The sequence below is a fragment of the Saccoglossus kowalevskii genome, chromosome 16 (assembly GCF_978046115.1).
Source record: "Saccoglossus kowalevskii chromosome 16, keSacKowa6.1, whole genome shotgun sequence".
NCBI lineage: Eukaryota > Metazoa > Hemichordata > Enteropneusta > Harrimaniidae > Saccoglossus > Saccoglossus kowalevskii.
Window position 1 is genome coordinate 2,140,663 of NC_140656.1, and position 16,735 is coordinate 2,157,397.

General features: G+C 38.9%; 1 protein-coding gene across 1 annotated transcript in view; it reads right to left on the reverse strand.

The window, feature by feature from the left end:
* Positions 1-16,735, reverse strand: part of LOC102809144 (uncharacterized) — a 60,209-nt gene that overhangs the window by 14,230 nt on the left and 29,244 nt on the right. Inside the window, exons 6-8 of the mRNA XM_085491475.1 lie at positions 5,028-5,168; positions 3,623-3,691; positions 3,257-3,379 (exon numbers count right to left, since the gene is read on the reverse strand). Of these exons, the coding sequence (XP_085347601.1) occupies positions 3,257-3,379; positions 3,623-3,691; positions 5,028-5,168 (333 nt within the window). The remainder of the gene's footprint in view (positions 1-3,256; positions 3,380-3,622; positions 3,692-5,027; positions 5,169-16,735) is intronic.

Genomic DNA, 16,735 nt, shown 5'->3' on the forward strand with positions numbered 1-16,735 from the left:
GGATGTGCCTCAAGTCATTCTAGTATGACACTCAACCATATTGGTGGATGTACCTCATGTCATTCTAGTATGACACTCAACCATATTAGTGGATGTACCTCTAGTCATTCTAGTATGACACTCAACCATATTGGTGGAAGTACCCCAAGTCATTCTATTTCTAGTATGACACTCAACCATATTGGTGGAAGTACCTCAAGTCATTCTAGTATGACACTCAACCATATTGGTGGAAGTACCTCAAGTCATTCTAGTATGACACTCAACCATATTAGTGGATGTACCTCAAGTCATTCTAGTATGACACTCAACCATATTGGTGGATGTACCTCAAGTCATTCGAGTATGACAATCAACCATATTGGTGGAAGTACCTCAAATCATTCTATTTCTAGTATGACAATCAACCATTTTGGTAGAAGTACCTCAAGTCATTCTAGTATGACACTCAGCCATGTTGACGGAAGTACCTTAAGTCATTCAAGTATGACACTCAAATATATTGTGGCTGCACACTCTGTGGCTGCACACTCTCTGTGGCTGCACATTCTCTGTGGCTGCACATTATGTGGCTACACACACTCTGCGGCTGCACAATCTCTATGGCTGCACATTCTCTGTGGCTGCACACTCTCTGTGGCTGCACACTCTTTGTGTGGCTGCACACTCTGTGGTTGCACACTGTGGCTGCACACTCTGTGGCTGCACACTGTGGCTGCACACTCTGTGGCTGCACACTCTGTGGCTGCACACTGTGGCTGCACACTTTCTGTGGCTTCACATTCCCTGGCTGCACACTGTTGCTGCGCACACTGTGGTTGCACACTCTGTGGCTACACATTCTCTGGCGGTATACTCTTTGTGGCTGGACACTGTGGCTGCACACTCTCTGTGGCTGCACACTCTGTGTGGTTGCATACTCTGTGTGGCTGCACACTCTCTGTTGCTGCACACTCTGTGGCTGCACACTCTGTGGCTGCACACACTCTGTGGTTGCACACTCTGTGGCTGCACACTCTGTGGCTGCACACACTCTGTGGTTGCACACTCTGTGGCTGCACACTCTGTGGCTGCACACTCTGTGGCTGCACACTCTGTGGCTGCACACTCTGTGGTTGCACAATCTCTGTGGCTGCACAATCTCTGTGGCTGCACAATCTCTGTGGCTGCACAATCTCTGTGGCTGCACACTCTCCGTGGCTGCACACTCTCTGTGGCTGCACACTCTGTGGCTTCACATTCTCTGGCTGCACACTGTGTGGCTGCACACTGTGGTTGCACACTCTGTGGCTGCACATTCTCTGGCTGCACATTCTCTGGCGGTACACTCTTTGTGGCTGGACACTGGCTGCACACTGTGGCTGCACACTCTGTGGCTGCACACTGTGGCTGCACACTCTGTGGCTGCACACTGTGGCTGCACACTCTGTGGCTGCACACTCTGTGGCTGCACACTGTGGCTGCACACTTTCTGTGGCTTCACATTCCCTGGCTGCACACTGTGGCTGCGCACACTGTGGTTGCACACTCTGTGGCTGCACATTCTCTGGCTGCACATTCTCTGGCGGTATACTTTTTGTGGCTGGACACTGTGGCTGCACACTCTGTGGCTTCACATTTTCTGGCTGCACACTCTGTGTGGCTGCACACTATGTGGCTGCACACTCTGTGTGGTTGCATACTCTGTGTGGCTGCACACTCTGTTGCTGCACACTCTGTGGCTGCACACTGTGGCTGCACACTCTGTGGCTGCACACTCTGGCTGCACACACTCTGTGGCTGCACACACTGTGATTGCACAATCTCTGTAGCTGCACAATCTCTGTGGCTGCACACTCTCTGTGGCTGCACATTCTCTGTGGCTGCACACTCTGTGGCTGCACACTCTGTGGCTGCACACTCTGTGGCTGCACACTGTGGCTGCACACTCTGTGGCTGCACACTCTGTGGCTGCACACTCTGTGGCTGCACACTCTGTGGCTGCACACTCTGGCTGCACACTCTGGCTGCACACTCTGGCTGCACACTCTGGCTGCACACTCTGGCTGCACACTGAGGCTGGACACTTTCTGTGGCTTCACATTCTCTGGCTGCACAATGTGTGGCTGCACACTCTGTGGTTGCACACTTTCTGGCTGAACATTCTCTGGCTGCACATTCTCTGGCGGTACACTCTTTGTGGCTGGACACTGGCTGCACACTGTGGCTGCACACTCTCTCTGGCTTCACATTTTCTGGCTGCACACTGTGTGGCTGCACACTGTGTGGCTGCACACTCTGTGGCTGCACACTCTGTGGCTGCACACTGTGGCTGGACACTTTCTGTGGCTTCACATTCTCTGGCTGCACACTCTCTGTGGCTGCACACTCTGTGGCTGCACACTCTCTGTGGCTGCATACTCTGTGGCTTCACATTTTCTGGCTGCACACTCTGTGTGGCTGCACACTCTCTGTGGCTGCACACTCTCTGTGGCTGCACACTCTCTGTGGCTGCACACTCTCTGTGGCTGCACACTCTGTGGCTGCACACTCTGTGGCTGCACACTCTGTGGCTGCACACTCTGTGGCTGCACACTCTGTGGCTGCACACTCTGTGGCTGCACACTGTGGCTGCACACTGTGGCTGGACACTCTGTGGCTGGACACTGGCTGACACTGAGGCTGGACACTTTCTGTGGCTTCACATTCTCTGGCTGCACACTGTGTGGCTGCACACTTTCTGGCTGAACATTCTCTGGCTTCACATTCTCTGGCGGTACACTCTTTGTGGCTGGACACTGTGGCTGGACACTCTGTGGCTGGACACTCTCTGTGGCTTCATATTTTCTGGCTGCACACTCTGTGTGGCTGCACACTCTATGTGTGCTGCACACTGTGTGGCTGCACACTCTGTGTGGCTGCACACTATGTGGCTGCACACTCTGTGTGGCTGCACACTCTGTGTGGCTGCACACTCTGTGTGGCTGCACACTCTCTGTGGCTGCACACTCTCTGTGGCTGCATACTCTCTGTGGCTTCACATTTTCTGGCTGCACACTGTGTGGCTGCACACTCTGTGTGGCTGCACACTCTGTGTGGCTGCACACTCTATGTGGCTGCACACTCTATGTGGCTGCACTCTGTGTGGCTGCACACTCTGTGTGGCTGCACACTCTCTGTGGCTGCATACTCTCTGTGGCTGCATATTCTCATTCTCTCACATTCCTATATATATTTTCTCAAGCCATTCCTGCTGTGTGAACGTATTTGAACTTACCTGCCATCTTTTTGTCATTTTTTCCATCATGTTGTATGAAGGCAAAAAACAGAGCACACCATGAGGGATGGTCTGACATATTTTCAAGACTAACAGTCCCAACTGATCTTGAAAACTGAAAGTCTAGATAATATAATACAAAGTATAAGATGCAGGCATACATGTATCTGACAAATTGGAGAGCAGTTATTAGTCCAGTAACTATTCATCAAACACCATACTGTCCATGATGAAAGAGGAAAGAATTTGCACTGAAAAGGCCTGGAATAGAAAGGCCTGTTATAGGGTCTCTGTATAACAATATATATAATTTCAATCAGTGGAACAATTCAGAGCACACACATGAAGAATGAATTAGAAGCTCACCTCTGTGTATTTGTATGTAGCGTTGAGAACATTACCAGCAGGACCAGTAGCGATTGTACCAACCCAAACCTGCAAAATAAGTCTATATTATTGTACATTATAATCTGTAACTGGAGTACATGTATTTATGTGAGATGTATGCAATCACTTTATAAATGTGGCACAGATTCAAATATTTTAGTTAGGTACCAGATTTAGTTAAATTCACCCGCAAAAGTTTGATGTCAGTGCATTTTTACTACAGTGGTTACAATCAAGTCAGCAACCTTGAATCAGATGCTAGATATCTACTTTAATCCGATCTGTAAAAAAAATTACGTACATCAAGATGCCATGATGTTCACTGAATGTAACCAAATTCATTCATTCACAAATGAGAGTACTTTCTGCTCTGCAGGAATGTTTGATCTTCCCACATTTTAGCACATAAATGACCACAAGCCATGCAGCCCTATCAATATGTGTATAGGTGATGAATGAGTAGTTTTAAAGTGATTGGTAAAACCATGTCGCCTACCTGTGGCCATTTCGAATTCAATCAGTAAAACAAAACGATGTGCTTGATGTATCACAGGATGTATCACAGGATGTATTAAGGTTGAATAAATTTGTTAGAGATTTGCTTCTTGTAGGGAAGAATTGATTTCCATTTTTTTTATCACCAAAATGGCTGACAGACAGCAATCTTGTTAATTGTGAAATAAATGCAAGTACAGTGATATGATTATATGGATATGTAAAGTTTGACAGCGATTGTTTCAGCTATGTCAAAGATAAGAACAGCATTTGAAACAAAATGGTGGCTAATAACAAATTCTGAATATATCAATCAAGCATTCTAAAACATTCAATGGACGAATTTTTGGTGAATCAAAAAAAGAAACAAAACATAATCAATTTTAATTTGTGAATGGTCGGAATTTTAGAAGCCAATAAAATATGGAAATCAGCCGAATAACTAAGTTGTTAAACTTTTAGAGATGGAGATTTCACAGTACAAGTGACTAGTGATTATCAATTGTAAATTTATATTTGTATCTTGGTTCAGTTGGTTTCTTGGAATAATGATCAATCGTCTTTGTATCAGACAAAACAGAACTTATTTTGCATTTGACAAGTATCGCATAAAAACACTTGCAAACCATAATACCGTAAAATCTGTATAAGAAGCCACATCCCTAATAGAAGCCGCATCCATTCTTTTTTAACAATTCAGACCCAAAAAATCACCATTTCTCATATGCTCATATGTAGATGCTCTAATAAAAGCCGCATTCCCACTGTTGCATTTAGTACCATTTTAATAGAAACAGACAATGACATAACCAGAGATGAAATATAATCTGCCTTTGACACTAGTAAGACCTTCTTAATGAATATCTGGATGCAGCCGATTGGCTCTTACCTGTGATGGGTGAATAACGTGATTTGCCTCAAGCTGTATAGGAAAGAGTGCTCCTAGCTCTGAAGAAAATGATGACATAGGTGAAAGGGTACCAGATGTTAGGATAATGCTTCGGGTACATGAACTTATGTCATTGAAAGCCTAGAATGGTAAAGGAAAACAAAATATGATATGCACATTTGGAACATATAAAGTTAATAAAGCAATGAAGTTTATATTTTCTATCCACTGAAAGGGGTAGTATGAAAATAGAGAGAAATTGAAATAACATTTCTACTAAAACAAACTAAAGTCAGTTGTGTTTCAAAATTCATTGTACAATATAGATATCAAATCCAATCACTGTCAGTGTCAGTGTCACTGCGGGCCAGCTGTTTTAAATACAAAATTCATTTATTAACAGATTCCCAAGGGTGTAAAAGGAGCATATTAGAAACATTGTTTTTTAAACACCTTGCCCAAGTGTTTATACAGCACAGTACATAGTGTATAAGGGTATACAATTCACACAACCATATAAAGCAGGATAGATAAGAGTATACAATTCACATAACTATATAAAGCAGGATAGATAAGGGTATACAACTCACACAACTATATAAAGCAGGATAGATAAGGGTATACAATTCATACAACCATATAAAGCAGGATAGATAAGGGTATCCAATTCACACAACCATATAAAGCAGGATAGATAAGGGTATACAACTCACACAACCATATATAGCAGGATAGATAAGGGTATCCAACTCACACAACTATATAAAGCAGGATAGATAAAGGTATACAATTCATACAACCATATAAAGCAGGATAGATAAGGGTATACAGCTCACACAACCATATAAAGCAGGATAGATAAGGGTATCCAACTCACACAACTATATAAAGCAGGATAGATAAAGGTATACAACTCACACAACCATATAAAGCAGGATAGATAAGGGTATACAACTCACACAACCATATAAAGCAGGATAGATAAGGGTAAACAACTCACACAACCATATAAAGCAGGATAGATAAGGGTATACAATTCACACAAACATATAAAGCAGGATAGATAAGGGTATACAACTCACACAACTATATAAAGCAGGATAGATAAGGGTATCCAATTCACACAACCATATAAAGCAGGATAGATAAGGGTATATAATTCACACAACTATATAAAGCAGGATAGATAAGGGTATCCAACTCACACAACCATATAAAGCAGGATAGATAAGGGTATACAGCTCACACAACCATATAAAGCAGGATAGATAAGATTATACAACTCACACAACCATATAAAGCAGGATAGATAAGGATATACAATACACACAACCATATAAAGCAGGATAGATAAGGGTATACAATTCACACAAACACATAAAGCAGGATAGATAAGGGTATACAATTCACACAACTATATAAAGCAGGATAGATAAGGGTATACAGCTCACACAACCATATAAAGCAGGATAGATAAGATTATACAACTCACACAACCATATAAAGCAGGATAGATAAGGATATACAACTCACACAACCATATAAAGCAGGATAGATAAGGATATACAATACACACAACCATATAAAGCAGGATAGATAAGGGTATACAATTCACACAACCACATAAAACAGGATAGATAAGGGTATACAACTCACACAACTATATAAAGCAGGATAGATAAGGGTATACAGCTCACACAACCATATAAAGCAGGATAGATAAGATTATACAACTCACACAACCATATAAAGCAGGATAGATAAGGATATACAATACACACAACCATATAAAGCAGGATAGATAAGGGTATACAACTCACACAACCATATAAAGCAGGATAGATAAGGGTATACAGCTCACACAACCATATAAAGCAGGATAGATAAGATTATACAACTCACACAACCATATAAAGCAGGATAGATAAGGGTATACAATTCACACAACCATATAAAGCAGGATAGATAAGGGTATACAACTCACACAACCATATAAAGCAGGATAGATAAGGGTATACAATTCACACAACCATATATAGCAGGATAGATAAGGGTATACAATTCACACAACCATATAAAGCAGGATAGATAAGGGTATACAACTCACACAACCATATAAAGCAGGATAGATAAGGGTATACAATTCACACAACCATATAAAGCAGGATAGATAAAGGTATACAATTCACACAACCATATATAGCAGGATAGATAAGGGTATACAACTCGCACAACCATATAAAGCAGGATAGATAAGGGTATACAACTCACACAACCATATAAAGCAGGATAGATAAGGGTATACAATTCACACAACCAAATAAAGCAGGATAGATAAGGGTATACAACTCACACAACTATATAAAGCAGGATAGATAAGGGTATACAACTCACACAACTATATAAAGCAGGATAGATAAGGGTATACAATTCACACAACCATATAAAGCAGGATAGATAAGGGTATACAATTCACACAACCATATATAGCAGGATAGATAAGGGTATACAATTCACACAACCATATAAAGCAGGATAGATAAGGGTATACAACTCACACAACCATATAAAGCAGGATAGATAAGGGTATACAACTCACACAACCATATAAAGCAGGATAGATAAGGGTATACAATTCACACAACCATATAAAGCAGGATAGATAAGGGTATACAAGTCACACAACCATATATAGCAGGATAGATAAGGGTATAAATTCACATAACCATATAAAGCAGGATAGATAAGGGTATACAACTCACACAACCATATAAAGCAGGATAGATAAGGGTATACAATTCACACAATCATATAAAGCAGGATAGATAAGGGTATACAACTCACACAACTATATAAAGCAGGATAGATAAGGGTATACAATTCATACAACCATATAAAGCAGGATAGATAAGGGTATCCAATTCACACAACCATATAAAGCAGGATAGATAAGGGTATACAACTCACACAACCATATATAGCAGGATAGATAAGGGTATCCAACTCACACAACTATATAAAGCAGGATAGATAAAGGTATACAATTCATACAACCATATAAAGCAGGATAGATAAGGGTATACAGCTCACACAACCATATAAAGCAGGATAGATAAGGGTATCCAACTCACACAACTATATAAAGCAGGATAGATAAAGGTATACAACTCACACAACCATATAAAGCAGGATAGATAAGGGTATACAACTCACACAACCATATAAAGCAGGATAGATAAGGGTAAACAACTCACACAACCATATAAAGCAGGATAGATAAGGGTATACAATTCACACAAACATATAAAGCAGGATAGATAAGGGTATACAACTCACACAACTATATAAAGCAGGATAGATAAGGGTATCCAATTCACACAACCATATAAAGCAGGATAGATAAGGGTATATAATTCACACAACTATATAAAGCAGGATAGATAAGGGTATCCAACTCACACAACCATATAAAGCAGGATAGATAAGGGTATACAGCTCACACAACCATATAAAGCAGGATAGATAAGATTATACAACTCACACAACCATATAAAGCAGGATAGATAAGGATATACAATACACACAACCATATAAAGCAGGATAGATAAGGGTATACAATTCACACAAACACATAAAGCAGGATAGATAAGGGTATACAATTCACACAACTATATAAAGCAGGATAGATAAGGGTATACAGCTCACACAACCATATAAAGCAGGATAGATAAGATTATACAACTCACACAACCATATAAAGCAGGATAGATAAGGATATACAACTCACACAACCATATAAAGCAGGATAGATAAGGATATACAATACACACAACCATATAAAGCAGGATAGATAAGGGTATACAATTCACACAACCACATAAAACAGGATAGATAAGGGTATACAACTCACACAACTATATAAAGCAGGATAGATAAGGGTATACAGCTCACACAACCATATAAAGCAGGATAGATAAGATTATACAACTCACACAACCATATAAAGCAGGATAGATAAGGATATACAATACACACAACCATATAAAGCAGGATAGATAAGGGTATACAACTCACACAACCATATAAAGCAGGATAGATAAGGGTATACAGCTCACACAACCATATAAAGCAGGATAGATAAGATTATACAACTCACACAACCATATAAAGCAGGATAGATAAGGGTATACAATTCACACAACCATATAAAGCAGGATAGATAAGGGTATACAACTCACACAACCATATAAAGCAGGATAGATAAGGGTATACAATTCACACAACCATATATAGCAGGATAGATAAGGGTATACAATTCACACAACCATATAAAGCAGGATAGATAAGGGTATACAACTCACACAACCATATAAAGCAGGATAGATAAGGGTATACAATTCACACAACCATATAAAGCAGGATAGATAAAGGTATACAATTCACACAACCATATATAGCAGGATAGATAAGGGTATACAACTCGCACAACCATATAAAGCAGGATAGATAAGGGTATACAACTCACACAACCATATAAAGCAGGATAGATAAGGGTATACAATTCACACAACCAAATAAAGCAGGATAGATAAGGGTATACAACTCACACAACTATATAAAGCAGGATAGATAAGGGTATACAACTCACACAACTATATAAAGCAGGATAGATAAGGGTATACAATTCACACAACCATATAAAGCAGGATAGATAAGGGTATACAATTCACACAACCATATATAGCAGGATAGATAAGGGTATACAATTCACACAACCATATAAAGCAGGATAGATAAGGGTATACAACTCACACAACCATATAAAGCAGGATAGATAAGGGTATACAACTCACACAACCATATAAAGCAGGATAGATAAGGGTATACAATTCACACAACCATATAAAGCAGGATAGATAAGGGTATACAAGTCACACAACCATATATAGCAGGATAGATAAGGGTATAAATTCACATAACCATATAAAGCAGGATAGATAAGGGTATACAACTCACACAACCATATAAAGCAGGATAGATAAGGGTATACAATTCACACAATCATATAAAGCAGGATAGATAAGGGTATACAACTCACACAACTATATAAAGCAGGATAGATAAGGGTATACAATTCATACAACCATATAAAGCAGGATAGATAAGGGTATCCAATTCACACAACCATATAAAGCAGGATAGATAAGGGTATACAACTCACACAACCATATATAGCAGGATAGATAAGGGTATCCAACTCACACAACTATATAAAGCAGGATAGATAAAGGTATACAATTCATACAACCATATAAAGCAGGATAGATAAGGGTATACAACTCACACAACTATATAAAGCAGGATAGATAAGGGTATCCAACTCACACAACCATATAAAGCAGGATAGATAAGGGTATACAGCTCACACAACCATATAAAGCAGGATAGATAAGATTATACAACTCACACAACCATATAAAGCAGGATAGATAAGGATATACAATACACACAACCATATAAAGCAGGATAGATAAGGGTATACAATTCACACAAACACATAAAGCAGGATAGATAAGGGTATACAATTCACACAACTATATAAAGCAGGATAGATAAGGGTATACAGCTCACACAACCATATAAAGCAGGATAGATAAGATTATACAACTCACACAACCATATAAAGCAGGATAGATAAGGATATACAACTCACACAACCATATAAAGCAGGATAGATAAGGATATACAATACACACAACCATATAAAGCAGGATAGATAAGGGTATACAATTCACACAACCACATAAAACAGGATAGATAAGGGTATACAACTCACACAACTATATAAAGCAGGATAGATAAGGGTATACAGCTCACACAACCATATAAAGCAGGATAGATAAGATTATACAACTCACACAACCATATAAAGCAGGATAGATAAGGATATACAATACACACAACCATATAAAGCAGGATAGATAAGGGTATACAACTCACACAACCATATAAAGCAGGATAGATAAGGGTATACAGCTCACACAACCATATAAAGCAGGATAGATAAGATTATACAACTCACACAACCATATAAAGCAGGATAGATAAGGGTATACAATTCACACAACCATATAAAGCAGGATAGATAAGGGTATACAACTCACACAACCATATAAAGCAGGATAGATAAGGGTATACAATTCACACAACCATATATAGCAGGATAGATAAGGGTATACAATTCACACAACCATATAAAGCAGGATAGATAAGGGTATACAACTCACACAACCATATAAAGCAGGATAGATAAGGGTATACAATTCACACAACCATATAAAGCAGGATAGATAAAGGTATACAATTCACACAACCATATATAGCAGGATAGATAAGGGTATACAACTCGCACAACCATATAAAGCAGGATAGATAAGGGTATACAACTCACACAACCATATAAAGCAGGATAGATAAGGGTATACAATTCACACAACCAAATAAAGCAGGATAGATAAGGGTATACAACTCACACAACTATATAAAGCAGGATAGATAAGGGTATACAACTCACACAACTATATAAAGCAGGATAGATAAGGGTATACAATTCACACAACCATATAAAGCAGGATAGATAAGGGTATACAATTCACACAACCATATATAGCAGGATAGATAAGGGTATACAATTCACACAACCATATAAAGCAGGATAGATAAGGGTATACAACTCACACAACCATATAAAGCAGGATAGATAAGGGTATACAACTCACACAACCATATAAAGCAGGATAGATAAGGGTATACAATTCACACAACCATATAAAGCAGGATAGATAAGGGTATACAAGTCACACAACCATATATAGCAGGATAGATAAGGGTATAAATTCACATAACCATATAAAGCAGGATAGATAAGGGTATACAACTCACACAACCATATAAAGCAGGATAGATAAGGGTATACAATTCACACAATCATATAAAGCAGGATAGATAAGGGTATACAACTCACACAACTATATAAAGCAGGATAGATAAGGGTATACAATTCATACAACCATATAAAGCAGGATAGATAAGGGTATCCAATTCACACAACCATATAAAGCAGGATAGATAAGGGTATACAACTCACACAACCATATATAGCAGGATAGATAAGGGTATCCAACTCACACAACTATATAAAGCAGGATAGATAAAGGTATACAATTCATACAACCATATAAAGCAGGATAGATAAGGGTATACAGCTCACACAACCATATAAAGCAGGATAGATAAGGGTATCCAACTCACACAACTATATAAAGCAGGATAGATAAAGGTATACAACTCACACAACCATATAAAGCAGGATAGATAAGGGTATACAACTCACACAACCATATAAAGCAGGATAGATAAGGGTAAACAACTCACACAACCATATAAAGCAGGATAGATAAGGGTATACAATTCACACAAACATATAAAGCAGGATAGATAAGGGTATACAACTCACACAACTATATAAAGCAGGATAGATAAGGGTATCCAATTCACACAACCATATAAAGCAGGATAGATAAGGGTATATAATTCACACAACTATATAAAGCAGGATAGATAAGGGTATCCAACTCACACAACCATATAAAGCAGGATAGATAAGGGTATACAGCTCACACAACCATATAAAGCAGGATAGATAAGATTATACAACTCACACAACCATATAAAGCAGGATAGATAAGGATATACAATACACACAACCATATAAAGCAGGATAGATAAGGGTATACAATTCACACAAACACATAAAGCAGGATAGATAAGGGTATACAATTCACACAACTATATAAAGCAGGATAGATAAGGGTATACAGCTCACACAACCATATAAAGCAGGATAGATAAGATTATACAACTCACACAACCATATAAAGCAGGATAGATAAGGATATACAACTCACACAACCATATAAAGCAGGATAGATAAGGATATACAATACACACAACCATATAAAGCAGGATAGATAAGGGTATACAATTCACACAACCACATAAAACAGGATAGATAAGGGTATACAACTCACACAACTATATAAAGCAGGATAGATAAGGGTATACAGCTCACACAACCATATAAAGCAGGATAGATAAGATTATACAACTCACACAACCATATAAAGCAGGATAGATAAGGATATACAATACACACAACCATATAAAGCAGGATAGATAAGGGTATACAACTCACACAACCATATAAAGCAGGATAGATAAGGGTATACAGCTCACACAACCATATAAAGCAGGATAGATAAGATTATACAACTCACACAACCATATAAAGCAGGATAGATAAGGGTATACAATTCACACAACCATATAAAGCAGGATAGATAAGGGTATACAACTCACACAACCATATAAAGCAGGATAGATAAGGGTATACAATTCACACAACCATATATAGCAGGATAGATAAGGGTATACAATTCACACAACCATATAAAGCAGGATAGATAAGGGTATACAACTCACACAACCATATAAAGCAGGATAGATAAGGGTATACAATTCACACAACCATATAAAGCAGGATAGATAAGGGTATACAATTCACACAACCATATATAGCAGGATAGATAAGGGTATACAACTCGCACAACCATATAAAGCAGGATAGATAAGGGTATACAACTCACACAACCATATAAAGCAGGATAGATAAGGGTATACAATTCACACAACCAAATAAAGCAGGATAGATAAGGGTATACAACTCACACAACTATATAAAGCAGGATAGATAAGGGTATACAACTCACACAACTATATAAAGCAGGATAGATAAGGGTATCCAATTCACACAACCATATAAAGCAGGATAGATAAGATTATACAACTCACACAACCATATAAAGCAGGATAGATAAGGGTATACAATTCACACAACCATATAAAGCAGGATAGATAAAGGTATACAACTCACACAACCATATAAAGCAGGATAGATAAGGGTATACAACTCACACAACCATATATAGCAGGATAGATAAGGGTATACAATTCACACAACCATATAAAGCAGGATAGATAAGGGTATACAACTCACACAACCATATAAAGCAGGATAGATAAGGGTATACAATTCACACAACCATATAAAGCAGGATAGATAAGGGTATACAAGTCACACAACCATATATAGCAGGATAGATAAGGGTATAAATTCACATAACCATATAAAGCAGGATAGATAAGGGTATACAACTCACACAACCATATAAAGCAGGATAGATAAGGGTATACAATTCACACAATCATATAAAGCAGGATAGATAAGGGTATACAACTCACACAACTATATAAAGCAGGATAGATAAGGGTATCCAATTCACACAACCATATAAAGCAGGATAGATAAGGGTATATAATTCACACAACTATATAAAGCAGGATAGATAAGGGTATCCAATTCACACAACCATATAAAGCAGGATAGATAAGGGTATACAGCTCACACAACCATATAAAGCAGGATAGATAAGATTATACAACTCACACAACCATATAAAGCAGGATAGATAAGGATATACAATACACACAACCATATAAAGCAGGATAGATAAGGGTATACAATTCACACAACCACATAAAATAGGATAGATAAGGGTATACAATTCACACAACCATATAACCAAATCACACGGTGATTATTATTACTTCACTCACAGTGATTGGTCATAATTTCTACTACAATATTTATTTCACCGACCTGATGTTAAAGAATAAAATGTGGTATGATTTCAATGAATATGTCTAGCCTAACACTCATATAATTGAGCTTCTTGACTATGAGATTAATGTAGTACATCTGAACATGAAAAATGATCAAAGGAGAATGAAATCCGGAGAAGATAATAGTAATCCTGATGAAGTTAGGAAATGCTTGAAATCTGTAACACTGATCCCCACATTAGTCAGCAAACAGTGAGTAAACTATTTAGACTTTGCATTTAGAAAGATATTGCTCTTTAATGACAACCAACAAATTAAACAAAACACTTGAACAAAACGTGCTTACCACTATGAACATGACAGAAGATCTCCAATGATGTATTGCAAAGAAAATTTGGATATGATCATCCACTGACAATGACAGTGTACAGACTGCTCTTAAAATTAAGACAATGATAGTACCGACTGTTCTGAGGAGAGGGAAATAACAGTATACAAACTGTTCTGAGGGCAATAACAGTGTACAGACTGCTTTTAAAATTAAGACAATGATAGTACCGACTGTTCTGAGGTGAACATAACAGTGTACAGACTGTTCTCAGAAGAGGGCAATAACAGTGTACAGACTGTTCTGAGGAGAGGGCAAAAACAGTGTACAGACTATTCTGAGGTAAGGGCAAGAACAGTGTACAGACTGTTCTGAGGAGAGGGCAAGAACAGTGTACAGACTGTTCTGAGGAGAGGGCAATAACAGTGTACAGACTGTTCTGAGGAGAGGGCAATAACAGTGTACAGACTGTTCTAAAGAGAGGGCAATAACAGTGTACAGACTGTTCTAAAGAGAGGGCAATAACAGTGTACAGACTGTTCTGAGGAGAGGGCAATAACAGTATACAAACTGTTCTGAGATGGCAATAACAGAGTACAGACTGCTTTTAAAATTAAGACAATGATAGTACCAACTGTTCTGAGGAGAGGGCATAACAGTGTACAGACTGTTCTGAGGAGAAGGCAATAACAGTGTACAGACTGTTCTGAGGAGAGGGCAATAACAGTGTACAGACTGTTGTGAGGAGAGGGCAATAACAGTGGACAGACTGTTCTGAGGAGAGGGCAATAACAGTGTACAGACTGTTCTGAGGAGAGGGCAATAACAGTGTACAGACTGTTCTGAGGAGAGGGCAATAACAGTGTACAGACTGTTCTGAGGAGAGGGCAATAACAGTGGACAGACTTCCGAGGAGAGGGCAATAACAGTGTACAGACTGTTCTGAGGAGAGGGCAATAACAGTGTACAGACTGTTCTGAGGAGAGGGCAATAACAGTGTACAGACTGTTCTGAGGAGAGGGCAATAACAGTGTACAGACTGTTCTGAGGAGAGGGCAATAACAGTGTACAGACTGTTCTGAGGAGAGGGCAACTGTTCTGAGGAGAGGGCAATAACAGTGTACAGACTGTTCTGAGGAGAGGGCAATAACAGTGTACAGACTGTTCTAAAGAGAGGGCAATAAGAGTGTACAGACTATTCTGAGGAGCGAGCAATAATAGTATACAAACTGTTCTGAGATGGCAATAACAGTGTACAGACTGCTTTTAAAATTAAGACAATGATAGTACCAACTGTTCTGAGGAGAGGGCATAACTGTACAGACTGTTCTGAGGAGAGGGCAATAACAGTGTACAGACTGTTCTAAAGAGAGGGCAATAACAGTGTACAGACTGTTCTGAGGAGAGGGCAATAAGAGTGTACAGACTATTCTGAGGAGCGAGCAATAATAGTATACAAACTGTTCTGAGATGGCAATAACAGTGTACAGACTGCTTTTAAAATTAAGACAATGATAGTACCAACTGTTCTGAGGAGAGGGCATAACAGTGTACAGACTGTTCTGAGGAGAAGGCAATAACAGTGTACATACTGTTCCGAGGAGAGGGCAATAACAGTGTACAGACTGTTCTGGGGAGA